Source organism: Macrotis lagotis, chromosome 6 (assembly GCF_037893015.1).
Source record: "Macrotis lagotis isolate mMagLag1 chromosome 6, bilby.v1.9.chrom.fasta, whole genome shotgun sequence".
NCBI lineage: Eukaryota > Metazoa > Chordata > Mammalia > Peramelemorphia > Peramelidae > Macrotis > Macrotis lagotis.
This window is the reverse complement of record NC_133663.1, coordinates 83154230-83182157: the sequence shown is the minus strand read 5'-3', so window position 1 is coordinate 83182157 and position 27928 is coordinate 83154230. Positions and strand designations below refer to the sequence as shown.

At 33.8% G+C, this 27928-nt stretch overlaps 1 protein-coding gene across 1 annotated transcript in view; it reads left to right on the top strand.

The window, feature by feature from the left end:
* The window catches only part of ADAM23 (ADAM metallopeptidase domain 23), a 236395-nt gene that overhangs the window by 109881 nt on the left and 98586 nt on the right, over positions 1 to 27928 (top strand). Inside the window, exons 5-8 of the mRNA XM_074192744.1 lie at positions 13586 to 13668; positions 14387 to 14450; positions 19933 to 20005; positions 25180 to 25256. Of these exons, the coding sequence (XP_074048845.1) occupies positions 13586 to 13668; positions 14387 to 14450; positions 19933 to 20005; positions 25180 to 25256 (297 nt within the window). The remainder of the gene's footprint in view (positions 1 to 13585; positions 13669 to 14386; positions 14451 to 19932; positions 20006 to 25179; positions 25257 to 27928) is intronic.

Genomic DNA, 27928 nt, shown 5'->3' with positions numbered 1-27928 from the left:
TCCTGACTTCAAGGCTTTATCCACTATGCCACCTAGCCGCCTCAGTTATTTTTTTTTAGGTTTTTTTTTTTGCATGAACTTATTTCTGAAATTTGCTATGGGTTGTTACCATTTAAACTTCGTTTTTAAGTGATAGAGATAGCAATGTGTTGCGATGTAGTTTTTCCCCCACATTAGAAGGTATAAAAGGATTTGCTTTGGATCTCTCGGGTTTTGTTTAGCTTCTTTAAAGTTAACATAGAATGTGAGCAGAAATGTGAAACCAGGTAAGATAACAGTTATTCCTGGCACTTCTACAAACCAGAGCCTGCCGACCTCCACTGTGGCAGCAGCAGTGAACACTGCGGCTGCTGAATCATGAGTCTTGAGTAGAAAGGATTGTCCAGAAACTTCATAGACTCAGCAAATGGTCCGGCCCCCTTGCATCCTGCAGTAACTGTATCCAAACTCTGTGGAGAAGTTCTGAGTCAATTGATTTGGAAACACAGGAGCTCATTGGCCTCTAGAGGTCATCTGAGTCCACCAAAGGGAGAATTTATCATCAGGGAGACTGGCTACTCATTGAAACAAAGGATTTTCTGATTGTGGCAATAAGCCATCTTTAGTAGTTTGCCTGTTACAACCCAAGCTTTTCACTCACTGCCATATAGATTATCTACTCTACATCTTAACAGGATTGGGATATTTGTGCACTTGCTCTCTCTCTTTTTCTCTCTCTCTCTCTCACACTCTCAGCATTGTATAATAATGATAAAAGAAATAAACCAATATTATCTGAAATGCTGTCATAATAAATTCCTGGAATAACGCTATATTAAATATGCACTACCATGAAATTATGATGAACTTAAATAATACTTTTTAGTTTGGATTTCTATCTTCTTTAAAGTTGTGAAACGTTTGAAATATTGAAGTTAATTTTTTTTTTTGATCAGGGCTTCCTCTTTTTTTCCAGACTAGAAGCACAGTGATCACTAATAGGTTGACATGGAAATTTTACTTTTCTTTGCCTTTCCAGAAAGCAGATGGTAGCTCTCTGCTTCTGGGGTCTTGTATTGATTCCAGACATTGAGATGACCCATTTTGGTCTCAATCCTACTGAAACTCAGAACTTCTGAATTTAAATCATCCACCAGTCCCAGCACTCCTCTCCTACCCTCTGTAGCAGAGATTACAAATTCCTCATGCTTAGCTCATTTCTTGATTATTCACACAAAATGAATTCAGAGATATTGATGATCCAAAATTGTTTTATATTTGTCTTTGAAATTTACTTTTATACTCTAATTTTTTACATTATGCCAGCATGTCTGATGTTTTGGGTATTCTTTTTAAGCAAAATGATTTGACTTGTACTTGAGAGGAGGAGCTGGGTATTAGTCTAATTTTTACTAGCATATTTATTGCCAATTTTTACCTGGCCTTTACTTGCTTCCAGGAAGGACCCACCTCCTACTCAGATGTTTGTCTAGCTTTACAAATTCTTTTCATTTAAGTAAACATTAAGTGCCTACAAAGCAACATGCTTTGGTTTGGAAATTTTCTGTGAAGAGGTGGTTTTAAATGATTTCAAAGGGTTTCTAGAAACAGAGTTGAGGACCACAAAACAAGTAATCTCTGTATTTTTGTACATTAATACTACCTTTTTTTTTTGGACCAGTCCTATGATGACATTAGCATCAGGAATTCTTAGGGAACAAATTCTTGCTAACAATACAAAATGACTAATTGAAAAGATTATGCAATTTACCTGGGATCACATAGCTAGTATCTTCCAAGACAGAACCTGAAACCAAGTCTCCTAACAATGAGACCAGTTCTCTATTCCCCTGTTCTTTTAATTTCTACAATTTGCATCTTTGATCAACTTTATTTTTCCAATGAGAAGTCCCTGTGGTTTTACCAGATTTGATGCAGTTGATACAATGCCAGCATCAAATAGGGATACCTGTAGGATTTCACTGTCTATGAAATGGTAAAAGAATTATTCTTTCATTCAGACTTTACATAGGACACTATTTATGAAACTGGTGAAGGCCTTAGAGCAGTATACCTCTCTATATTTTACTTGGTTCATGAAGTTGGAAGTCGTTCAGACATAGGTTGGCATAGATGGTCTCCAAGGTTCCTTCCAGCTCTGAGAATCTGTCCTCCTACTTCCATCCTAGGGAGGGAGTAGTGATGTACTTTGTCATAGACAGGCCCCTAGGCATCTTGTGCTGTTCTGCCTTCTTGTACTCTTCAATCAGCATCTTCACATTTCTGAGCATTATTAAATGCTCTATTTATGACATATCCCCCTTAAAAATGTGATGATCAGATGGAGTATAAGAACTGAACTGTATTTCTGATGTTGTACTTTCTACACATCAGCTATCTGACTGTCCTAAGACATTTCATGAAATTTTGTTGAGATAACTCAGCCTTCTCATCCACAGAGAATATCTTTTTATGTCTTCTGCCCTTGTTTCTTTTCTGTAGTTGCCCAGTTCTCTTCTTCATCATGCTGGTAATGTTGCCACCCTTCTCTCAATGATAAATTCTTGGAATCTTCATTTGAGGAAATTCTCAAGTTCTCAATGCCTAGTTCATGACTCTCTGACTTACTTTTATTTCCCTTATCTATACTGTCTTTCCCCATTAAAATGTAAGCTCTTTGAGGGCAAGGACTAATTTTTTTTTAGCTTATATTTGTATTTTCAGCACGTGGTCCAGTGACTGGAACATAATATACCCTTAAGAAATACTTTATCTATTTTCCATAATCCATAACTGTCCAGGAGAGGCTGAGACTATTTGGACTAATTTATGTCACACTTTGGGACTCCTTTGTCCCATTGCTATATTTCTAAAGGGCATGTTTCTGATATATTTCATTTTTTTGATTCCAAACCTTATTTTTCCACCTACTTTTTATCATTGTTCCCTGTGCTGGCCTTTGTATCAAAGTCATCAATATAAAAATGTATGTCACTTATTTGGAGGATATTTAAGAGATTTTGTGAAGAACTTGGCAGTTTCACCATCTGCAGCAAATGTTGCTTTATCAGCTACTGACATCTTCATAGGCATTTTATTTCTGTTCATTGTGATTACTAAAGGTGAAGTGACTTAATAACTCATTAAAGGATTCTTCTTGTTACCAACTCCATTAATTCTGTTATCTTGCCAAGGAGAAACATTTCATTCACTTAAAAATATCTTCTGAATTAATTTAAATTTTACTGTGTTCATTTTCTTTAATGGCACATCAACTCATTGGTCACTGGGACAGGGATTACATCTTGTACATTAAATATCAGAAGTTAAATTAGTGTTATGGTCTAATGGTTCTTCAATTCATCTAACTCTTTGGTTCCCTTTCTACCACTACTCTGCAGTCATTGTGTCATTGGTATGGGTCTGCACAAAATTAAAGTCTGTTTTTTTATTTTTATTTGTTTTATGGATTGCTGTAGCTAATAATTCAGAAACTAGGTGGTTCAATGAGGGGATCAAAGTGACAGATTTGAAATCAGCAAGACTTGAGTTCAAATCCTGCCTCAGACATTTAAAATATGTGTGATATTGGGCAAATCCCTTATTTTCTCTGAGTCTGTTTTCTTATCTGTTAAATAGAGTTAATAATAGTATATACATTTCTCAGTTTTTATGAGGATCAAATGAGTTAGCATATTAGTGGTAGACCAATTTTAAGATGCTATACACACAACACACACACACACAAATGCTATAAAGGACTAGCAAAGATTCTAAATTTCCCAAATTATCCAAAAATATCTAAAGCAAAAGATATTCTAGCTGTGACAATAAGCCATTTATAGTATCATGTCTGTTATAGCCTAAGTTTTTCCTGCTTATGATAACTGAGCTAAATAATCTATAGAGATCATCATCCTTACTATTAATAGTAAATACTAATACTAATACTAATACTAATACTAATACTAATACTAATACTAATACTAATACTAATACTAATACTAGTAATGTCATTTAATAACCAAACTTAAGGGTGTTTATCTTCTTCAGATTTAATGACCAAACTTAAGGGTGATTATCTTCTTCAGATTTAGCTTCATGGTGATTCTTGGACTGCAGACACAGTCTGGTTCAAACTCTAAACTCAGAGGCTTCCAGCATTGGATGACCTATGAGGGCTTGGGCTCAAATGTTATAATTTTTGAAGACATCATCTCATCTCTATGCCATGATAGGAAAGCAAAAGATAATATTTCTAGGTGTCAAACTTTATGATTATTGTCTTGTCTCTACATTCATAATTTTTGAATACAGAGACCTCCCTTACTCTGACTCTACTTTTTAAAAATCTTAATTAATTTGAGTAGTGGGAGCTAGATTGAGAGAATAGGGACCTGAAATTCTGATGAGGGGAAAAAAGCAGGATCAATGAGAGTAAGAGTAGGAGAGGTAAGACAATAGGTGATGATGGCTAGACTAGGGAATATGGAAGTGTACTTTATTGATTCTTTTATTAAAATAACCATGTCAGCAATAATAACAGTACCTTGCATTGATATAAGTTCATTGCCATTAAAAATGCTTTCAAACAGGTTATTTTATTTCTTGAGCCTACTATGCATCTGTAAATGTAAGTTTTGATAGGCAGGTTGCTCTTTCTCTTCCCTACAAATTATTCTTAATAATTCAACCTTATTGGTTGTTAAGTCCTTAACATGAACTTTGTAGTCCAATAAAATTTGTCCAACAGGTACAAGGTAAATCACGCAGCTGGGAATCTCTATGATTTTCTTGTGTTATTCCTCTCATCTATAAAACTTTCTACCCTGCTAATTCTTAGTTATCCTTTAAGGTGCAGTTAAACCATCCCCAACTTCTCCTAGTGATTTTTCTCATTGAATTTCTACTTCATTTGTGACAGACAAATATTGAGCTATTTACAGTTTGTGTTGCCCACCAATCATTTTATATGGATTAGTTTCTATGGCAAGGACCATATCTTACAGAATAAATAATAAATACCCAGTGAATTTTGATGGCAATTTCTGGACATGCTGTATTGATAGATACAGCTATACTTGATATGGGCATTTTACTTATATTGTAAAGATAGTATAAATAAGATAACAAGAGATAATTGATGAAGACTGTCTTGATTTTTTATTTTTCAGATTCCATAATCAGAAAATATTTAATGCAGTTCTCTCTTCTCCCCCACTCTTCCTCAGCCTAGAGATAGTGAAAGACTGAGAATTTTTTACATTATGAAAGATATTTTGTTTTATTTCATATTATTCAATAAAATTGCGATTCAACAAACATTTTTAATCAGAGAATGAAATGTAGTTGATAGGTCTAAAGTAGAAGCAGTGAGTTATCAACTAAATTAATGTACCATAAAATTTTAGTGGGTAAAATCAGTTTGTCTTATTGTTTTTCCAGTGATTCCTAACAGCCTAGACATAGAAACAGAAAAACTGGACAGTGAAGGTTCCCCAGGGATGAGGAAATAGCAGGTGGAAAACAGTAGAAGGTTAAATGAGCGAATGATTCTAAATTGGTGACTAGAGAATCATCAAAGTGGCAGACCATAGAATCAAGATAAAAATACAGACAGATGGAGTTATAGGAAGGTAGACTGAGAGAATTAAAGGGGGAATCAAAGAACCCAGAGATCCTGATGAGGATAATCATAAATGAGAGAATAAGAGAGTTGAGGGTTAAGAGACTGTCACAAAATGGAATCTTAAAGATAACGATCTTATAGGATTGACTTTGAAAATTTTTTGTTTTATCTCTTCACATTATGATCTTGACAGACATGAACAAAAATAATCAATATTTATATGAAGAACACAAAAAGAGAATTATCCATGAAGCCATGAATCTTAATTATGAACAGCCTCAAAAAATAACAACCCAGTAATTCTAAGACTGCCCTGCTTGTGTCTTTCTGAACTTCTTTCTATTTCTCTGTATATTTTGTAAAAGTTTCATTGAGTCTTTTCTTTTTTTGACACCACTATTATTTCTTATTTCCTACAAATATCTCCCCTCAAGCAAAAAGAAAAAAAAAACGCCTTTCTATGTAACAATGAAATATACAAACAAAATAGAACCACAGATAGGCTATGCCTCATTCTGTACCTCTAGTCCATTACTTTTCTATCATTGGATGGGAGACATGATTTGTCATCAACCTTCAGGAGTCACGGCTGTGCATTGTATTAATAAGAATTCTAGATTCTGAAATAATGATGACTTGCATTTTTTATAACTTTTCAAGGTTTGCAAATTGTTTTACATGCCATTCCATTTGATCCTCACAACAACCATGTGAGACAGCTGCTATCATTTCTCCATTTTACAGATGGAAAAACTGAGGTAAAAAGAGGTTAATACAATTTGCTCAGTCACATAACTAGTAAATGTTTGAAACACTATTTGAACTTGGGTCTTCCTAAATCAATGTTCAGAGTTCTACTTATCACTTAACTAACTTTTCTAATTTTTTCTTTATAGTGTTATGCTTATTATATAAATTGTTTTTTTAATTTTATTTACTTTTCACTGCATCATGTTATAGAAATTTTCTCAGGTTTCTCTGTATCTGTCTTTTTTGATGGCATTCATATGGCATTCCACAATCAATGAGCATTCTCTTAGTTTCTATTTTTTATTACAAAAGAAAAGCTGCTATAAATTTTTGTGCACATGGATCCTTTTCTTCTCTCTTTTGCTCTCTTTGATGTTTAAGCTGAATAATATTATCACTGGATTTAGAGGTATGAATAGGAGTAATTTAATGATGTTTGGGGAGGCATACTTCCATATTGCTCTCTAGAATGGCTAGAGTAATTTACAACTTCACCATAGCATTGTTAAGCTTTTACCCAGGTGTTGTGAATATTTTTTTTTTTTTTAGATTTTTCAAGGCATTGGGGTTAAGTGGCTTGCCCAAGGCCACACAGCTAGGTAATTATTAAGTGTCTGAGGTTAGATTTGAACCCATGTACTCCTGACTCCAGGGCCGGTGCTCTATTCACTACGCCACCTAGCCGCCCCTGGTGTTGTGAATATTAAGTGGATAATATATGTAAAGTGCTTATTTATTACATTATATGAACAATTATTATTACTGAAATAATGGCATAAGAGCTTTGGAAACTTTGCAAATCTTAGTGAGATTATTATTATTAATTATTATTATTATTGCTATAGGAATTAATTTGTAATGAATATAGTATCCTCAGGAGACAGAGGTCTTACTCAAAAATTTATAAAGCATGGGGCAGCTAGGTGACACAGTATATAGAGCACCGGCCCTGGAGTCAGGAGGACTTGAGTTCAAATTTGACCTCAGCCACTTAATACTTATCTAGCTGTGTGACCTTGGACAAGTCACTTAACCCTATTGCCTTAAATAAAAAAAGTTCATAAAACAGAAATATTTTAAATCAGAGAAAGGAATGTTGTATCTTATAGGTTAGATACAGCCCTTGCCTTATTTTCAACTGGCCTATGGGAAATTTTCTAAAATTAAGTGTCTGCTGGCCATCTCTTCCTCATAAGTAAGGACAACAGTGAAAAATTTTTTTCTGTTTTAAGTGTATGCATATTGGAAAAATAAAAAGATTCCAATATGATAAAATGTTATAGTTCAAAGGTTGCCTTTGGGTAAAAAACTCTGAGATCATTTTTCTTGATTGATAATAGGTCTTCTCCTGGGTATTTAAAGGAATGGGATTTCTATAAACTAGAATCCTGGGCATCTTGATTTTTCTATATTTAATTTTCCTCAGAATTTTCCTTTTGCTTATCCTGTCCATTGCAGCTGAGAAAAAAAGGCTATTTCAGGGGTGTGGTTAATCTTTACTGAAGTATTCATGTTGAGGAAATTATAGGGTGATTCCAGGTAATTATATTAGCTTGATTTATGTTTATTTAAATCATTTAATAATCCCCTTGGGGCCCTCCCTCTTGCCGTTCTCCAATTCAGTTTGAAGATCCCTCCTCTAGATGTCAGTCCTTATGTATGAGTTTTTAATCCTCTGCCATATCCCACTTCCTGGTTTAGGTGTGAAACTTTCTTTTCTGGCCCTAGAGGGCCCAATCTGGGTAGGTTTGGAGCAGTTCTAGAAGTTCTCATCTCAGTACTGCCCTCAAAGAGAAAGGGGCAAACTTTGGCCATTGCTCAAATTTTTATCAGGATGTTTTTTCAGTGGAGTGGAGGGAGAGGGAGCTGATAATGACAATGAAAGTTAACATCAGGTCATGAAGGTAGGCCAGGTTTTCTGGTACATAAACCAAAGCTAGGTAGTCTTGTGAACAGAGTGCCAGACACTGGCTGTGTGACCCTGGACAAGTCACTTGACCCTGTTTGCTCGGTTTCCTCATCTGAAAAAAATGAACTTGTAAAGGAAATGGCAAACTACTCCAATATCTTTGCTAAGAAAACCCCATATGGGGTCTTGAAGAATTGGGCATGAGTGAAATGTGAAAGTACTAGATTTGTGAAAGTACATAGATTATCTAAATCCTCAAAATGGCCTCAGCTACAATGGGACAGGATAAGCAAAAGGATAATTTTGGGAAAAATTAAATGTAGGAAAATATTCTTTGTAGAATTCCCAACCCTTCAAATTCCTAGGAGACTATTATTAACCATATTATTAACCAAAGCAAATGATCCCAGAGCCTGTTACCCTAAAAGCTTCCTTTGAGGTATACTGTTTTGTCAAAATAGGCATCTCTTTCTCTTTCCAAAATGTATTAGGTGACTTGGGTTCAAATCCCAGCTTTGATACTTATTTTAACTATGTGATCCATAAAGTTACTTAACCTTTCTTGGCCTAAAATTTCTCATACTTGAAGTGCAGATATTAGAGTATATAATTCAAATCAGGGCACTGAACCTGAGGCCTGTGTACATGGAGATAGAATGAGCAGGGCCTGGACTGGCATTCTTCCTCACTGGCATATCTCCGTCCCATGTCTTCTGATTTTCTTTTGCAGCAGATCTTTAATTTTTTTCTTATCTTCTCTACCTTTGTCTTTTTTTAACTGTCTCTTTAATTGTAATATGGATCCAAATTATATTCTCCTTTTTTATAACTTAATTTTTATGTTCCTGTTTATTAATTTAAAAAGTAGATGAATGGAAAGGTTTTTTTTTTTAAACATAAAATACCCTATTAAATTGCCTTTTGCTTGCTTATGACCCTTGATTAATTTTTCTCACTTTTATTTACTGTGTAGGAATAAAGGTGTTCCAATACACTAAATTAATAAATTGCTATAAACATTAGAAAAACTTTTAGTACTATCCAGATTAAACCTAGTTCAATTAATCATTTGATCAATCAATCAGCCAGTCAATATTTACTAAGTATTTACTGTGTAGCAGGCACTTTGCTAAGCTCTAGGGATACAAAAGGAGGTGAAAAGTCCCTGCCCCCCAATAAGCTTGCAATTTTATTTGGTGGACAACATGCAAACAAATACAAACATACATATATATGTATATATATATATATATGTATATAAATCAAGGCATATAAAGGATAAAAAAGCAATAAATAACTGAGAGAAAACATTAGAATTATGAGGGGTTAAGGAAGGCTTCTTGATAAAGGTGGAATTTTCATTGTTTTTGTAGGTTAACCTAATATATCAGGTACATTTTTTTTAAAGTTCTTTAATTCTGAAATTACAGGTTCAAATGAGTATTTGAATTTAACTAGATGTTGCAGTGGTTAAGAGAGTTAGATTTGAAGTCAGGAAGATCTGAGTTCAAATTCCATCTCAGTTACTTGCTAGCTATGGTTTTTTTTTTTTTTTGGTTTGTATTTTAGAGTTTTTTTTTTTGAAAGGCAATGGGGTTAACTGGCTTGCCCAAGGCCACACAGCTAGGTAATTAAGTGTCTGAGGCTGAATTTGAACTCATGTCCTCTTGACTCCAGGGTCAATGCTGTATCCACTGCACCACCTAGCTGCCCAATTTGCTAGCTATGTTAATCTGGCAAGCCACTTAACCTCCATATATCTCAGTTTCCTCATGTGTAAAATGGTGATATTAATAATACCTACCTATCAGGGTGTTTGTGAAATTCTAAAGAGATAATATCGATTTTTCCATCCTTAAAATGCTCTATACATGTTAGCTAATGATACCTGTTATTATTTGCTAATTCCTTAAAATAGTTCAATTTCCAGCATTTCTTTTGAATATACCTTAAGATATGAAAGAAATCAAGGGTTAAAAAATGATGTCATATGAAATCTAGGAGGCAGATGACACTGGTTTTTAGCAAAAGCTATTTTGAGCTGAATAGTACATTTTAGATGAGACATTAAGAATTTATATAGCACTGGTACAGCCAAACTGTCCTAACACATTATCAATTAAACTACTTCAAGAACATTTTTTCTCATTGAATTTAATGAGGTTCAATGGTGAGGTGAGGGGTCACAAGTTCTTCATTTTCTCTCACTTAGTCTCTTCGAAGTTCAAGTTCAGGCAGATATTCCTAATATAGCTAGTCTTTTTTTTTTTAAAGTATTGCTTTGCTGTTGGGCATCTGATATTTAAGAAAAAACTAATCAGTCATATTCTGTTAGTTTAAAAGACTTAATTATTGGTATAGTATTCATTCAACATAGCATATATTTATTAAGTGCCTACTATGTGTAGAACAATACTGGGGAGCTACTAGGAGAGATTTGGGTATGTATACTAATATAGAAAGTTTAAATGTCAGATTCAGACCATGAAATTACTTTTAAAAATTACTTTTGGCTTAGACTTATGAAATGGGAAGGACATTCTTTCAATTGATGTAGGTAGACATACACTTGGAAATTTAGCATATGTCTTAGAAAGTTACCTAGTTCATAGAGAAGTTAGATGATTTATCTGAAGCAAGACTTGAACTCAGATTATTCTAGATTGTTCTATGTTCATTTTGTGATACTGTCTTTCAGGCCTAAACTTTCAGGGAAATTTAACTCACTTCAAACTGGTGTATAGGTCATTATTAACTATATGAAAAAGATTCCAAGGTTTTATATTTGGAGGACTGACAGAGTGATGGAAATAGATAAGTTACGGGGGGTGAGAAGGATTTGAGAAGGTGAGGAGACTTGGACATGTAAGTGGAGATATCTAATAGGGAGTTAGAAATAAAAGATTTACTTTCTAGGGAGAGGTTGGGCTGGAGATGTAGTTTAGAGGTCATCTATATAGAGTTGATAATGGAAGCTGTAATTGTGGGGTAAGATCAGGAAGGAACTAAGTGTAGAGAGAGCAGAAGATGCCCAAAGATAAGATTGTGGGATATCCCTCATTCAAGGAGTGGGAGGGGGAAATAGCAAAGGAAACCAGTAAGAATAAATAGAAATGTAGTTTCATGGAAGTAAAGGGAGGAAAGATTTTTAAGGGGTGGGGTGCAGATAGCAGTGTTAAATGCTTCGGAGAATGAAAGGAATATAAGAAGGGGGGGGGATGCTAAGGAATTTCTCAAAGATGAACTTGTTAGTGATTTTCTAGTTTCATCTGGATAGTGTGCAAGGGCATAGTGCTTCTGATCAACTCTATGTAGTGAGTAATTGACCATTTTTGCATGTGTTTTGTTGTTTGAGCATTGGTCTTAGGGGAGAACTTTGGTGAGAGAATTGAGGAATGCTGACCTTGATTGTGTTGAAATAAAGTGATCTCATAGAGCATTGTCAGCCCCTTCTAACTCTAACTTCTAATTGTAACATGTGGAAGAGAACAGGAGATAATCATAGATGACTCTTGAACTTATTTGAGACCCTTCATGGAACAAATTCAGTTGGGTGATGTGTCACTGAATTGACAGTCTTTATGGTGAAATTATGTTTGGGGTTGTTTATTTGTCAGATCCTTTTAGTTTTTTTGTGAGTGCCTTCTTAATAAAGACATAGTTACCTCAAGAAAGTGTGTGAACTGTGTTGGGATCCTTTGTAGAAGACGGCAATGCCTATTTCTCTCTCTCTCTCATCTACTTTATCCCTCTGTCTATTTATCTTATCTATCTCATCTATTTATCTCTATCTGTGCAGTATTGTTGGTACAACAAACCTGCAACAAAGAATATTTGCCCTTTAATATTTGGTTTCCTCTTGTTCCTGTCTACTGTAGCTGCTTTTGGAACCTAAAGTGATTTCTTTTTCTGTCTCAGACTTTGATATCTAAGAAATACAGCAAGAAGGCGTTTGCTTGTGGTATTTTAAAAATGAGACTTTGATTTGGAAAATTGCCAGAAAGCACTCTTCTGGTATTGCTTTTTTTTTTTTTGTGAGTAGGTATAAAAATAGACATAAGAAAATACAGTAATTCTTCTGTTACCAAATTGGAATCTGCTGTATTGCTTAATGTACTTAATGAATCTGTTTGATTTAGGTTAAATTGGGGAATAAAAATGAATATCAAGCATTTGCTGGCTTCCTCCAAATTTCATTTGAAACCCAAGATCCATCTAAATTAGGTCAAGGGGGTTTGCCTGGGATATGTGGCGTTTTTATCTTCCATTAAATTCTAAAAGTAGTTAATAAATAATACCATTCAGATTGCCCCATGCTTTGATTCAAGCAAGAAACATTCCTGATGACTGCAGGGTAGCATTTTATACTAAATCTAAATGGAAAGGCTGAAACTCAGTTCAAATATAGAAAAAAAAGCACATTCATAATAAAATCCCTTAATTACTATATTATTGAATTATCCTAGAAAGGTTAGGTAAATGTAGGAGGAATGGGTAGATGGCATTTGTTCCGAAAAAGATTTGAGAGGTTTTGTGGACTGCAGAGTAAATATATGTCATCAGTGAAAGATGCATATCATGATCTTGGACTTCAAAGGACTTATTAGGTCCAAAAATACTTAGAGTAGTTCCTTTTGTGGTGGCAAGGAATTGGAAACTAAGGGGCTTCCCATCGATTGGGGAATGGCTGAACAAGTGATGGTATATGAATGTGTAGGAATACTATTGTATTGTAAGAAATGGTCAAGAAGGCTTGTAAGAATTGATGCAGAGTATAAAGCAAGCCATACCAGAACAATTTATACAACAATAATATTGTAAAGACAAATAACTTTGAAAGACTTAATTACTCTGAACTATATAATAACCAATACAATCTCCAAGGACTCATGCTATTCACCACCAGATAGAGAGAGCTGATGGAAGAGTGCCTATTGAAAAGCATTTTTTTTAGATATGATTGATGATTAAAATAGGTATGGAAGCTTGTAATAACTAAATATTTTCAGAAAAACTAAAATTAAGGAGATTTGGCTCTTAAAGAGGGAAATCTTTAATAACATGGCACACCTCTCCTGATATCAAATAACTTTGTTTCATTTGGAGTTTGTCTATGGAGTTATATTCTTAAGGCAAATAAAATGTTTCTATATATACTATATTTGAATCATATATGTATGATTTGATTATATATGTGCATGCTTCTACTTTCCTTTTCAGTTAGGAGGGTTTGAGATGGCTAATCTATATTTTTATTCAGTATGAAGGCTGATCCATGAAGTCTAATTGATAACTGTAATATTTCTGTTTTTTTCTAGGGTGGAGAACACTGCTACTACCATGGAAATATCAGAGGCATCAAGGACTCCAAAGCTGCATTGTCAACATGCAATGGACTGCAGTAAGCACAAATCTTTCTTTGACATTGGCATCATTTAGAAGAGGAGTTAGTCAGCATTTTCCAAACTGTAATTTCAGAGGTTATCTTGATAGAAAAGTGCCTTTTCAGCCTTCGGAAGGACTCCTGGGTGGTCTGAAATTAAATGTGCTTCATAATCTAGTCTTTGATTATTTAATGGAAACTCAGACCATAGTAAATAAAAATGTTTCCATTTGACTTTTAGGTCTTTATTCTTTAGAATGAAAGTATTCCCGTCCCCGAAGAACCTGCTAAATTTCCTGAATGTCATTTATATTGGATTTATGTAAGAAATTAACCTAGAGTATATTATTCCAATGTATAAAGTACAGATTGTTAAACCTCATGGACCCTCTTTGAAATCAATCCTCTAATCCTTTGAATTAATAAAAAATAATTATACCTCAAATTCTTTGTATGCTTTTGGAGAATGGGGATCTTGTGATCCCTATAATGCTTAGAAGAGTGTTGGGTACGTTGTAGGGTCTTGATCATTATTTACTGATTCAATTTATGATACTTTAATGTAAATTAACTTCTATAGATATTCTGCACTGATTTCATTTTCCCTTGGTATCTCAGTGTTTCCAGCAGCAGTGGATACTATGGGACAGATTTTGTTAAAGATTTCTCATTGTTCCTTTGTGTTATTATTTGTCAAACCTTTCCTTTCCTTTTTTTTTTTTTTTTTGCATTTTAGTGGCATGTTTGAAGACAACACTTTTATGTATATGATAGAACCACTGGAGTTAATCCACAGCACAGTAAGTCTGTTTTCTTCAGAGCCTGCTTAAAGTGTTGAACTTAAATCTGTTTCTTCAAATAGCAAAGTGGAATGCTAAGAAGAAGATACATTTAGCTCTGATCTCAAATTTTCTACCTATGAATGTAATTTAATTTTATCTTTCTTGACTTCAGTATTGTCATCACTAAAGAAGAAAGTTAGATTAGATAACCTCTGAGGGTGGTCTCTTCTCCCAGATTCTAAATTTATGCTTTGAATATTCTGTTTGGGTTGGGGGAAATGGAAGGAATTAATGTGAGAAGCCATCTGCTCAGACTGAAAAGTTTTTTAGATTTGGGATTGGAGACCAGAGTTCAGATTCCAGCTTGGGAGATCATATACAAATCACATGACTCTTATGGACTTCAGTTTTCTCATATGTAATATGAAAAAGATGGATCACTAAGATTCCGTTCAACTATAAATCTGTCTTTTTGTGCTACTTGCATCACTGTTATATTTATCTTTCATTTCTTTACCAGACAAATTGAATTAGATCCATCAGTTTGACAGGAGATTTTCTAAGGTCTTTTGTTTTTGGTTTTACAGAGAAAAAGTGTTTTTACTGAGTAGGGAAGTCTCTTAGTGTTGGATGGCCTGGTATTCCAGAGGGAAAATGGTAACTAGCCAAATAGATAAATTGAATATAGAGGAAAAAAGCCTTGGATTTGAAGTCAAAGCATATGGTTTTAAATCCCAGGTCTCATTCCTTGTGACTTAGGGGAAATAATTAAGTTCTTCAGCTTCATTTTCTCATTTGTAAAATGACTGTAGGTGACCTCAGAAGTTCCTTTCAGCTCAAAATACAGTGTTCTTTAGTCAAGGTTTTTTGTGGTAATCCATTCTGTTAGAAGCTTCTGTGTGATTTGTTTTACAAGAACCTTCTTGTGCAACTGGGAATTTGCTTCACCTATGGGAAAATCTCCCACAAATACAGGGTTGATAGTCTTGAGAAATTTGTTTAGAAATGCTGGTCATGGGACAGCTAGGTGGTGCAGTGGATAGAGCACTGGCCCTGGAGTCAGGAGGACCTGAGTTCAAATGCAACCTCAGACACTTAGCTGTATGGCCTTGGGCAAGTCACTTAACCCCATTGCCTTGCAAAAACTAAAAAAAAAACCCTCTGGTCATTCATAGCATACACATCCTAGCTGACACTTGCCTGACTATTTAGGGTTCAGAAAACATTCAATTAATGCTCACATGAACCCTGAGAGACAGGTAGGACAAACATTTTTATCTGCTCTTTGCAGATGAAAGACAGATTTAAAGGGGAGAAGGAACTTTTTTAAGGTTACAAAGTTTGTGTGTATCAGAGCTGAACTTCAAGGTCATTTGTTTTAATTCCAGTCCCAGTTTTGCTTTGGTGACATCTCAACCACTGAACAGATAGAAAGTACTTTAAAGACTACCTCATTGTATCATTATTATTATCATCATCATCATCATCATCATCATCATCATCATCATCATTATTATTGTTGTTGTTGTTATTATTGTATTATTATCCAGTACAGAATTGAAAGCATTATAGAAAAAAATTTTCAAATGTCAAGTCTTTAAAAAGAAAGGCTTCATGGGTTCTTGTAAACCATGCTATAGTCAAAAGAATTTTCCTAATTTCTAATGTAAATCCTTAAATTGTTCTTCAAAACCATTTTATATAACCATCTGTGAAGAAGTCAATCATTCAATATTACTTATCCAATATTACATTATACAAATTTTAATTAATATATAGTACTTTAAAATCTAGAGTGCTTATGTGTACATTGTCTCATTTGAGCTTTATAACAGCCATGTGACCTAGGTTCTTTTTTTTTTAACCTAAGTAAAAATGTTTTTATTACCATTTTACAAATGAATAAACTAAGAGCTAGATAGATTAAATGACTTACTCAAAGCAAGTGTCAGTTCTAAGATTTGAACCCAGATCTTCCAGATTCCAGGTCTAGCCCTTCATCTGCTACCCACCATGTGATCTTTCAGATAGTTGATGATGTTGATTAATTCATCTGTAAGGCTGTTCTCTGCCCAATAACCTCATTTTTTTTTGCCTTTCCCACAAATTGCCCATTTCTTTTAATCACTTTTTTTGTCTAGCATATTTTATTTAAACTACAAAGACTGATATTAGAATAGAAACTTGATTTTTTTTTGGAGAACATTTCATCCTTTACATATTTGTGAGCTGCTTTAAACTGCAGAATCATATTTCTGTCATATTTAATGAAAATTCCACTGGATTCTCTGACCTTCTTGCATATAATATTTGTCATTGTTCCCTCTGAAATGTAGTCTTGATCATAACTCCCAATATTTCCCATCAAGCATCCCTAAGATGGGTGAACCACTGTTGCAAATGACAGCTTTTGGTTGATAGGAGGAAGGGAGGATAACTACATTCCTATGATTAAAATGAAGGGATTTATAATTTTATAAACAATTTGACTGACTATATCTTGAGTATCCCACCACCCTAACTAGTGGTACAAAGTTCCTAACTTGGAGAAGGAAAAATGATTATTTGAATTTGTTCAGAACCAAATGCAAAATGAGATTCATAATTAGACCCAGAAATTCCAAATAAACTTACTGGATATTTACTCCAAACATCTGGTTACTGAATAGAATATAAACAACTCCCAGGAAAATAATTAATGGGATCACTGAGAAGGAAGAAAGATTATTATAGCTCTTTTCTATTGAGCAAGTATAGTCACATAAATTTTTGTATGTCTATATAATACCAAAAATAATCTTTGATAAAAATTTATTCATAGAAGTGAGCATTTAGAGGCATAGTTCAATCTCCTCATTTTGCAGATGAGAAATCTAAGGGCCAGAAAAATTCAGAAGGTTGTGCATGATCCCACAAGTATTAGTAGCAAAGCTAGATTCCAGCCCAGGTCTTCTGTCTTAAAAATTAGGTCCTTTATTTTCTCGGTAATAAGTTTGCATGTGTGTATGTGTTTGTTGGATTTGGGATAAAATCATATTTTGTGTTAGAGAGTAGTCCAAATGTCAGTTGATTATTTAAAAATAAATCTTAACATGCCATTTCTCAGTTATTTCCTTTCTGAACTACCAGGAGTTCAATGAAGAATAAGTCAACATTTTATCTTATCTTATCTTATCTTATCTTATCTTATCTTATCTTATCTTATCTTATCTTATCTTATCTTATCTGATCTTATCTTATCTTGCCAGGCAAATGGGGTTAAGTGGCTTGCCCAAGGCCACACAGATAGGTAATTATTAAGTGTCTGAGACCGGATTTGAACCCAGGTACTCCTGACTCCAGGGCCGGTGTTTTATCCACTGCACCACCTAGCCACCCCAAGTCAACTTTTTAAAGAATGTTAGATTTTTTTTTTTTAAAGAATGTTAAGTTCTGTGGAATTTTATTTTTCCCCACTTTAATTATCTTCATATGTCAGCCTCAGTGTTAAGCCTAAATGGAGGCTATTTGTCATCATAATATAAAACTTATTATGTACTATTACTGAAATGGTTTTATTATTCAGGGACAAAAATCAGCCCTAGTCATTCTTTGAACTCAGGTCCTCCTGACTCCAGGGCTGGTGCTCTATCCACTGCACCACCTAGCTGCCTCCCTTGTCACTCTTTAAACAAGTTATTGTATATATTGTTCTCTTGGTTCTGCTGATTTTATGCATCATTATTTTGGGCAAACTTTTTGATATTTTTTTTCCCTAAAATCCTTGAACTCATCATTTCTTATAGCACAATAGTATTCCCTCACAATTGTATGCTATAACCTGTTCAGTCATTCCCAATTGATTGGCAGCCCTGCAATTTCCAGTTCTTTCTCTACAAAGAGAGTTGCTATAAATCTTTTAGAACATATGAGTTCTTTTCCTTTTTCCCTATTCATCTTTGGAAAAAGATCTGTAGTAATATTGTTGGGTCAAAGGGCATAGGTAATTTAATAACTACTTAGGCATAATTCCTGATTGCTCTCCAAGATGATTGGATTAGTTCACAGTTCTTTTCACAATGAATTTGTGTTACAATTTTTCCATATCCTCTCCAACAATTTTTGCTTTTCCCTTTAATCATTTTAACCAATCTGATAGGTGTAAAATATCTCAAGATTGTTTTAAATTTCATTTTTCTAATAAGAGTGATTCAGAATATTTTTTCCTGTTACTATAAATTGTTTTGATTTCTTTATTGGAAAACTGCTTGCTCCTCTCCTTTGACCATTTATCAATTGGGAAATGCTCATATTTTTAAAGATTTGACAAAGTGCTTTATATATTTGAGATATAAGTTCTTTTTATCTGAGAAACTGTCTGTAAGTCTCCCACCTCATTTTCTACTTTCTTTTTGATCTTACTTAGATTTGTTTTATTTGTACAAAATCTTTTTTATGTAAATTTTAATTTAATGTAGTCTGCTTTTATAATTATTTTAAAAAATTTATTTCATTTTCCTTTCACAAATAATGAAGGAAAACAAAAATAATAACCCACAATTATGCAGTACTTTTATTAAACAATATACCCAAAAGATCATTTAGTTATTATTCTATATAATATATTACTAAGTTTTTGAATATTATTTAGAGATTATGGAACAGCTTGGTGATTCAATGAATAGACCCTGGCCAAGTCATTTAACCCTTTTAAAATTTATATTCCTCATTTGTGAAATGAAGGAAATGGAAAGCCATTTTAGTGTCTTTGCCAAGAAAACTCCAAATGGGGTCATGAAGAGTCAGACATGACTGAAAACAACTAAAACAGCAGCATTTACATATTATACATAATTATGTAATATAAATATTATATAGCAATTATCTAGTAGAAATGTAATTAATTATAAATGATTGCATAAGCATACATTATGTAAGTATATTATGTATTTATAATTTACATAACTCAGAAGAGTTAATTGAGTTGCCCCTTGTTCTACAACTAATGAGTTTAAACATCAGAACTGGGACTCAATTTCACCCTATTTACTTTTTTCATTTTCTTTCATGGGAGAGTCAATTTAATATATTATTTTGTTGTACTAGAGTTTAAAGTTTTGAGCTGCTTACTGTGTTGTTTTGAGATTGTTTATGGATTGTACTTACATAAATATCTCTTTTCCCATTACTATGTTTATTGGAAAGCATCTTATAGTTAAATTTGATTTTGGAAGATTAGGGCTCACTATGTAATTTTAAAATATTTTAACTCAATCAAGTAATCTTGAGCAGGAAAGTATTTCTAATGAGAAGTATAATAGAGTATATATGTGATATTTTAAGAAAGTTCATCTTTGAAAATATCTAGTGATGAAATCTATTTCATTAAAAAAAGTTCAAAGATGATAGAACGTACAAATTTCCCTTTCCTCAGAGAGGGTAGAAAAATATCTAATTATTGTTTCATAAAGGTTTATTTGCATCCTTTTCACTGACAAAAATAATTTTTTTTTTTTTTCAGAAAAGTACTGGCCGACCACATATAATTCAGAGAACACTAGGGGGACACCTTTCTAAGCAACTGAAGAATCTAAGTAAGCTTCCATTGAAATAACTATGGAATGATTGCTTTTTCAACCAGATATTGGTAGTATCTGCCTTTTGTTTCCACATATTTGTCCATATACCTACTTCCACCCTGTCTAACTCACCATGCCAGGAAGAGACATCATTCTCTCCATATTTCATGATGCCCCTTGCAAATTTTCCTTTTCTTATCCTCACTCATTATCTTTCCTACTTTAGAATTCTTTTTACTTCAGTATTTTCTTGGAACCATGATCTCAGCAGTGTGGGTAGTGCTTTTACCATTACATCTCATATCTCCTTTATGATTTCTTAATCTAGATAGTTCTTTTCTTTATGCTTTTAGAAATCCTCTATAAAGGGATTCACTGTCCTAGAAGCTTCCACTTAGCTCTTATTAAATTTTTGAATACTGAGGTGACCAACACTCAGTTAGTTGTCCATCTTATCATACCTCATCATTCCCTTTTGCAGGTCATGATTATTGATAGGTTACAGTTTATATCCACTCTATTAATCATTCATGATGAATGCCTAAGTCAATCATCACACATTTGTCAAATATCTTCTGTGTGCCACAATTATTTCTCCTCCTCCTCCTTTCTTCTTTCTTCTTTCATCTTCTTTTCTTCTTCATTCTTCTCTTCCTTTCATATTTTCTTTTTCCTTCTTTAGTATTCCTTTCTTCTTCTTTCTTCTTTTTTCCTTCTTTTTGTTTTTTGGAAGCAATCAGAATTTAAGTGCCTTCCCCAGAGTCACAGAGCTAGTAAGTGTCTTATCTTGACTTGAACTCAGGTCCCTCTGACTCCAGGGTAGTGCTATATTCGTTGCATCGCCTAGCTGCTCCAGCAACTTACATTTTATTGGGGGAGACAATATGTGTATATGTAATTATATATAGAATAAATATCAGGGAATTAATAAGAGAAAGCATTAATAGTTAAGGAAGTAGAAAGGCCTTCATGTAGAAGGTGAGCACTCCTTGGGTAGAGTTTGGAAGAAAGAGAAGGATTTGGTTAGGTAGAGATGACAATGGGTGTCTTTATGTTGCCTACAATTTTGACTTTTCCAAGATTATGTTGTTCCATGATTGGGAGCAGCTGGGTGGCACAGTGCCAGCCCAGAGTCAGAAAGCCCTGAGTTTAACTTTAGCCTGGACACTAGCTGTGGGACTTAACTAGTTCACCTGCTTCCTTATCTAGAAAATGGGGATGCCCCTCTCTCCCATGGTAATTATGAGAACCAAATGCAGTAATATTTGTTAAGCACTATGTGCCTGGCAAATAATATGCACTTGATAATTGTTAGCTATTATTGTGATTTTATCATATTTCACAACTATGATATTACTGGAAGATAGTGGCATAATTGAAAGCATTGTCATTCTCCACATGCAATTCAGTCCTGCTTACTCAACTTCCCAATTGACTCTGTGTCCACTTATTTCCATCTGCATTTTCTGTCTGTGAGAAAAATGCTGACATACTCATTCAATTGGATCTAACTGCATTTCATCATCTGGGAATTAGAAATTCTACATCCACTTTTTTTTCTATGTGGATTCTTAGACTTCTCTTTTTGTGTATGTGTGTAGTATGTTGTATGTAGTATATGTGTGTAAAGTCAAAGATTCTTACTGTAAAGTTTATAGAAATTAATTCATTGTTAATCACATATAGACACAACTGTTCATTCTCCAGAGATTATCTTTTCATTTTTCATCTTCTGTGACAGTGGCAAATACCATCAGCAAACATTTGTGTTGATATTTAAGTACTGTATGTTTACAAGAGGACCACCAAACAAAGTTATCTCTGTGCCTGCATCTGTTTGTGTGAATTTCATGTGCATGGAAGACACTGCATATCTTTAAGGAAGATTTTTGCTTTCTTGAATATAATGCCAATAACAATTATGCAATCTGGTTTTGCATTTCATATTTTTGCACAATGATCTGTGCTATTCAGAAGATTTATCTACTGAAAGAAAATCAAAAGACAAGAGACTATTCTCTTTTCTTATTTTCATCAATGCTATCCTGGTATACACATAAGCCATGCTCTTAAATTTTATAGATAGAAATTAAATCTAGCAGTTGCTAATGATTTCTTGGTAACTTTTTCTTTTTTCTTTTTTATTCTTGGTAATAATGTCACTTTTGTCTTTATTATTTTGAAATCTTTATGTTGTGGAGATATTCTGAAAATTGATACCTGTATGCCTTTAAATTGTGATTTATCTAACAATGATTTTTTCATGTATAATTTGGTTAAGTCAGATCATTCTTCCTAACTCTACCTTCTTAAGTGCCAGTAATAATTTTATATCAGATACTTAAATTTTTAAAAATCCAAATTTGTCTTTTATCTTCCATTTCATTTCATTTTCAGCAATAATAAGAGAGAAATAATAATAGAGAAATTCTGACAAATCTATTCAGTTTTCCATCTACTTGTTGTCCTTGTTTTACCTGTAAATGATTTTTTTGATTTTAGCCAAACTTTCTGTATTTTTCAGCTGTATCTCAAATTACCAAGGAGATTAAATATTTACAATTGAAACAGTTTCTAGAGTCCTTGAGTTTGTTGTGGTTATTATTTTCTGAAAGTTAAATTTCTCTAAAACAATGATGATAATCAGTAAACATTTTTATTTTATCCATTTCCCATTTTTCAGAATTAACAACTTTTTAAAATAGGATGAATTGCAGTTATACTTTTACCAAGTAATTTGACACCTTTATCCTTTTAAAGTAGGTGTTGTTTTTCACTTTTATTTTAACCAATAAATGATCTGACAGCAGATTTGCTGTTGTTTTGAGTCATTTCAGGCATTTTTCATTCTCTGTGACTTCATTTTGGTGTTTTCTTGGCAAAAATACTGGAATGGTTTGCTATTTCCTTCTCCAGCTCATTTGACAGATGAGGAAACTGAGGCAAGCAGGGTCAAGTGACTTGCACAGTCACACAATCAGTAAGTGTATGAAGGCAGATTTGAACTCAGATCTTCCTGACTCCAGGCTTGGTGCTGTATTCATTTTACCACCTGGCTACCTTTGAAAACAGAATAATTGCTGTGACATGACTCTATTGAGTCTTTACCACTTGCCTATAGACATGCTTATTTCCCATATTGTTTAAAAACAAACTTTTGATTCCACTATTTAGCTACATTTTAGATCTCTCTTCCCTTTTCCAGCTAGACTTCTTTTTTTTTTTTTTTTTTTGCGAGGCAAATGGGGTTAAGTGGCTTGCCCAAGGCCACACAGCTAGGTAATTATTAAGTGTCTGAGACCGGATTTGAACCCAGGTACTCCTGACTCCAGGGCCAGTGCTTTATCCACTACGCCACCTAGCACCCCCCAAAATTTTACTCTTCTTGCTAAATCTAGTGGCCTCTTCTCAATCTTTATTTTTATTTTTTCATTACTATGCACTTTTTGACATGATTACCTTTTTACCCTAGAAACTATCCTTTCTCAACTTTTCATGATCTTGTTATCCCTTGCTTCCTGTTTGACTTATCTGGTTTTCTTTGGTGGATCATCTCTGTCATGACTACTAATTTTGGTGTTCCCAAAGACCTGATCCTGGTCCCACTTTGATCTCTTTACTGTTTCACTTGGTGACTTCATCAGATCCCATTCATTTTATGTAGTTGTGTTCTAAATTTATTTTGCCCTCTGTGACTTGCCACATCTAGTAAGTGTCTGAGGTTGAATTTGAATTCAGGTTCTTCTGATGCTAGGGCCAATACTGTAGCCACTGCACCACATAATTGCCCCCTGATTCCCTCTTAAACTCCAGTCCTGCCTCACCAGTTCCCTATTGGATGTTTCCACATCAATCTGCTAGCAGTAAATGTTTTGTAGCCATCTCAAAGCTACTATGTTCAAAACAAAACTCATTATATTTCTCCCTTCTCCCTCAAACCCCAGATTCTCTTCTGATTTTTTTTTCTATTTATTATGAATGTACTACCACCATCTCATTGATTTGAGCTCTAATTCTTGGTGTTGTCCTCTATTTCTCCCTCTCACATACGCCATATAGATGATCAGTTGCCAAATATTTTTGTTTCTAAGTTCACATAAACTCTTTTCTACATCTCCTTCTGTGGACTCATAAAGATACTTTCTTGGTTTAGGCCATTTTCACTTCTTGCCCATACTGCTCTAACAAAAAGCCTTTTAATTTGTTTCTTTCCATCAAGTCTTTTCCCACTTCAGTCTATCTTCCACACAGGTGCCAACGTGATTTTCCTAAAACATATATATATATTTCATTTCCCTGCTCAATAAACATTGCCTCTAAGATTAAATATTAAAAACCTTTTGGGGGGGTTTGGCATTTAAAGGCCTCTGCAACTTCATTGAGAGGGAACATTTTTTTTATCAGTGTTATTATCTATGATCTTTGATTTACTGCTGAATCTTGGTATTTCAAAGTCAGCTATATTTAATGATTGTGATGCCATCTTTAAAAATGGATTGTTTATTATTTGCTTGTTTTATGATAGCTAGCCTTGTAGTCAGGAAGCTCTGGTTTCAGATCTTGTATCTGAAACATATTGTCTTGCACCTCAGACAACCTCTAAAGTTATAAGTTGCAGATGATTTGTAGTTCTGTATCAGTGGAGGAAGTTTTCACACTAGGAATTTCCTATATTGATGAAATTACAGGTTTGAACTATGCTTTCTTACCCCTACCCCCCACTACATACACTTTAATTATTCTTTATCTTGTTTAAAAGGATATACAGTTCTCCCATCCACATTGGAACTTTCATCTTCATGGTTTCAATATATCACAGATCAGCATAAGAAATTAAATGGGAATTTTTTGGGAGTTTTGTGGAAAGTACAGATGATACATAAAGGTCAGCAGATGACAGAGAAAAAGAAATACTATATATATATATATATATATATATATATATAGATATATATATATAGATAGATAGATAGTATAATATCAACCCAAATTTTACAATAAGGCACTGTAAATACCCCATTAAAAAAGAAAAAAATTCAGACTTCTTCTGTGGTATGAAAGGAGAGCCAAAATTTTTTTATGCACATTTTCTAGGTCTTGGGGGATACCTTGCCCCTAACCTCTTTGACTCTTATAGTTATCAACTCATTAACTCTTACATTTTGGCATTTATTTTTATTTTTCTACAGGCATGGAAGAGCATGACCAGTGGCCCTTTCTGTCTGAGTTACAGTGGCTAAAGAAAAGGAGACGACGGAGAAGAGCTGTGGGTATTTGAATTAAAGCTTGCTATTTCATTCTGGCATTTTCATGTTGTAGCTATTATGAGGCTGAGTTTCTTTGTGCATTGATACTATAAATTTTTGGATTTGCTGTACTTCAGTAATAGCTTCATTTTTCAAATATATTAGATATCATTGATTTTGAGTTGTATTACATAGAGAGATTTTAGCATTTTTTCTCTGCTCCTTTGATAATTCATACTGATTAGTGTTGACAGAATCTTATATCAAACCTAGCTGGTCTATAAAAATGGTAGCTGTATCAGATATATTTGCAAAAGTTTTCCTATAAAAATGTAAATATCTTTTCTTAAAAAGTAGAGCAATAATAATTATCTGCACATATATGCACAAGCACATATTTCCATATAGTTTAGGCACATTTTATTTTAAGTATTCATGCAAGAAATAATTATATTTGAAGACATTGGATAATTAGGCTTATTATTTTTTCCTTTTCAAATGAAAATCACCATCCTTAACCCCTGAATGCTGAATTTTTTTCCTAAATATAGCTATATAGCAGTAAACTAAAATTCATATAATTAAATCAGTAATTATCACATTATAAAATATTCAAACAATACTTGGAAAGACCTCTTATATCTTACTAATAGATTTGAATTTGTATTCAAAGAATAAGCTAAGAAGAAAAATACACCTTATCAATTGGTTGATCACTAGTTGATGAATCCTTTAATCTTGGCAAACCATGACACAAATGAAAAAATGGAAAAAAGTATGGTGGTTTGTTTTTAACTCTTGAAGAGGAGCATGACATCACAAAGTTGATGTCATGGCTTGCAAGTGAATTTGGTGTAAATGAGGCAGAACTGTGCAAAATTGTCAGCCTCATTCCTCCAGAGCCGTCTGGGGGTTGGTAAGTCATGAAGCAGGGTGACTGGAGATGGCCCCCGATGCAGGGGGGAGACTTGGATCTTTTAAAGCTAAGACTTTTACCAGTTCATTCCTCCTGTACTTCCATTATAACAGTGGTGTTATGATGGAAAAGAGGACAAAGGATGCTAAAAATCACATTGATTTTTTAGTTATTTTAAATATTTGAACTTTTTTCCAGTGATCAAAAAAATTGACATATTATTGGATGACTGGAACTATACAATAGTAATATTCTTTTGTGGTAAATGGACCCAGAAAATTAAGTGGAAAGATGGCTCAAAGTGTTTCTGACAAAGCTAATAAAGGAGTTATGAAATTGCCTTCATCCAATGTTCAAAGGCAACAAGGACCGATTTTACAGAATCCTCAGTCATCTTGTCTAGTAGTAACCATAATTAAAAAAATGCAACTGTGAAAATAACCACAGCTCATAAAGTACTTATTATATAAATTCCAGAAAGCTCTTGAAAAGATTTGCCAAACCAAGCCAATGTATTAATTGTGAAAGTGGGCATATGAGAGGATGGGAAAAATATGAAAAATGAAAGTCAAAGTCTGATAGAATTCTCAGAAGCTTTCTGTCCTCAGATAATGAACTCTTTCAGAAAAGAGTTGTATTCATTTGAACATGGTGAATACTGAACAGTATCATAAAAAATGAAATTAGTTTTACAGATTGGAGACAACTTGTTCCTGATATGAAAACTATATTGAAATCAGCTGTCTGCACTGGTTAATTAGAGCAAAGACCAAATCATCAAAACAGGATAAAGGTCAAAGTTGAGCAGTAGTTCTAATCAGTGTCAACAACTTCAACTTCTTCTATTCAATTAAGCCTTTTGTGAAAGGAATTGGAAAACAAAAAAAAAAAGGCAGAGATCTTGACCTGATAATTTCAAATTCCTACAAAAATTTAACTCATCCAGAAGTCACCACAATAAAGAGGCCAGAAGGGCCAAGAAACTGATTTACTTAAGAAACACCTGATTTTGCCAAGCAGAAGGAGATAGTAACCAGTAGATATGCAATTTAGGATACAGGTATTATGTAAAAACACTACCAAGGAGGTTATTAGAAAGTTAAGATTGTGGGAAGGGGGCATCGAGTTGGCACAGTGGATAGAGGAGTCAGGAGTACTTGAGTTCAAATCCGGCCTCAGACACATAATAATTACCTAGCTGTGTGGCCCTTGGGCAAGCCACTTAACCCCATTGCCTTGCAAAAACCATAAAAAAAAAAGATTATGGGAAGGAAAATAAGTCTATGACTAATTTGTCATGGGAGCCAAATAAGACACATCATCCCAAGAGCATTCATGAATAAAACTTGCAGAAGGGCAATGGATAGAAAGTAAATGGAGTTATTTTTCTACATTCTACAGCAATCTGTTACCACAATAGTAACAGAACCACCATCATATCTAGAACCTTACAACTCAATCTCTAAAATGCGATATAAATACATAGAAATGAAATGTGGGCGGAAGTCTTAGGAGGAATGATGGGGCCAAAGTTGAGATTAAAGAAATCAGTGCTGTCATTGACATAGTTTTGAAAGCCTTGAGGGAAATGGTGAAACTCTAAAGCCTGAGTCAGATCAAATCACTCTTCTGATAAAAAAAGGTTTCAGTACTTTTTAGTATTGAATTTTTCAGTACCTATAACCTCCAAGATAAATTACAAATTCCATCACTGAAGCAGTGGAGTCCTTTACAATCTGACACCAGCCTACCTTTCTAGATTTAAGTTAGTAATAC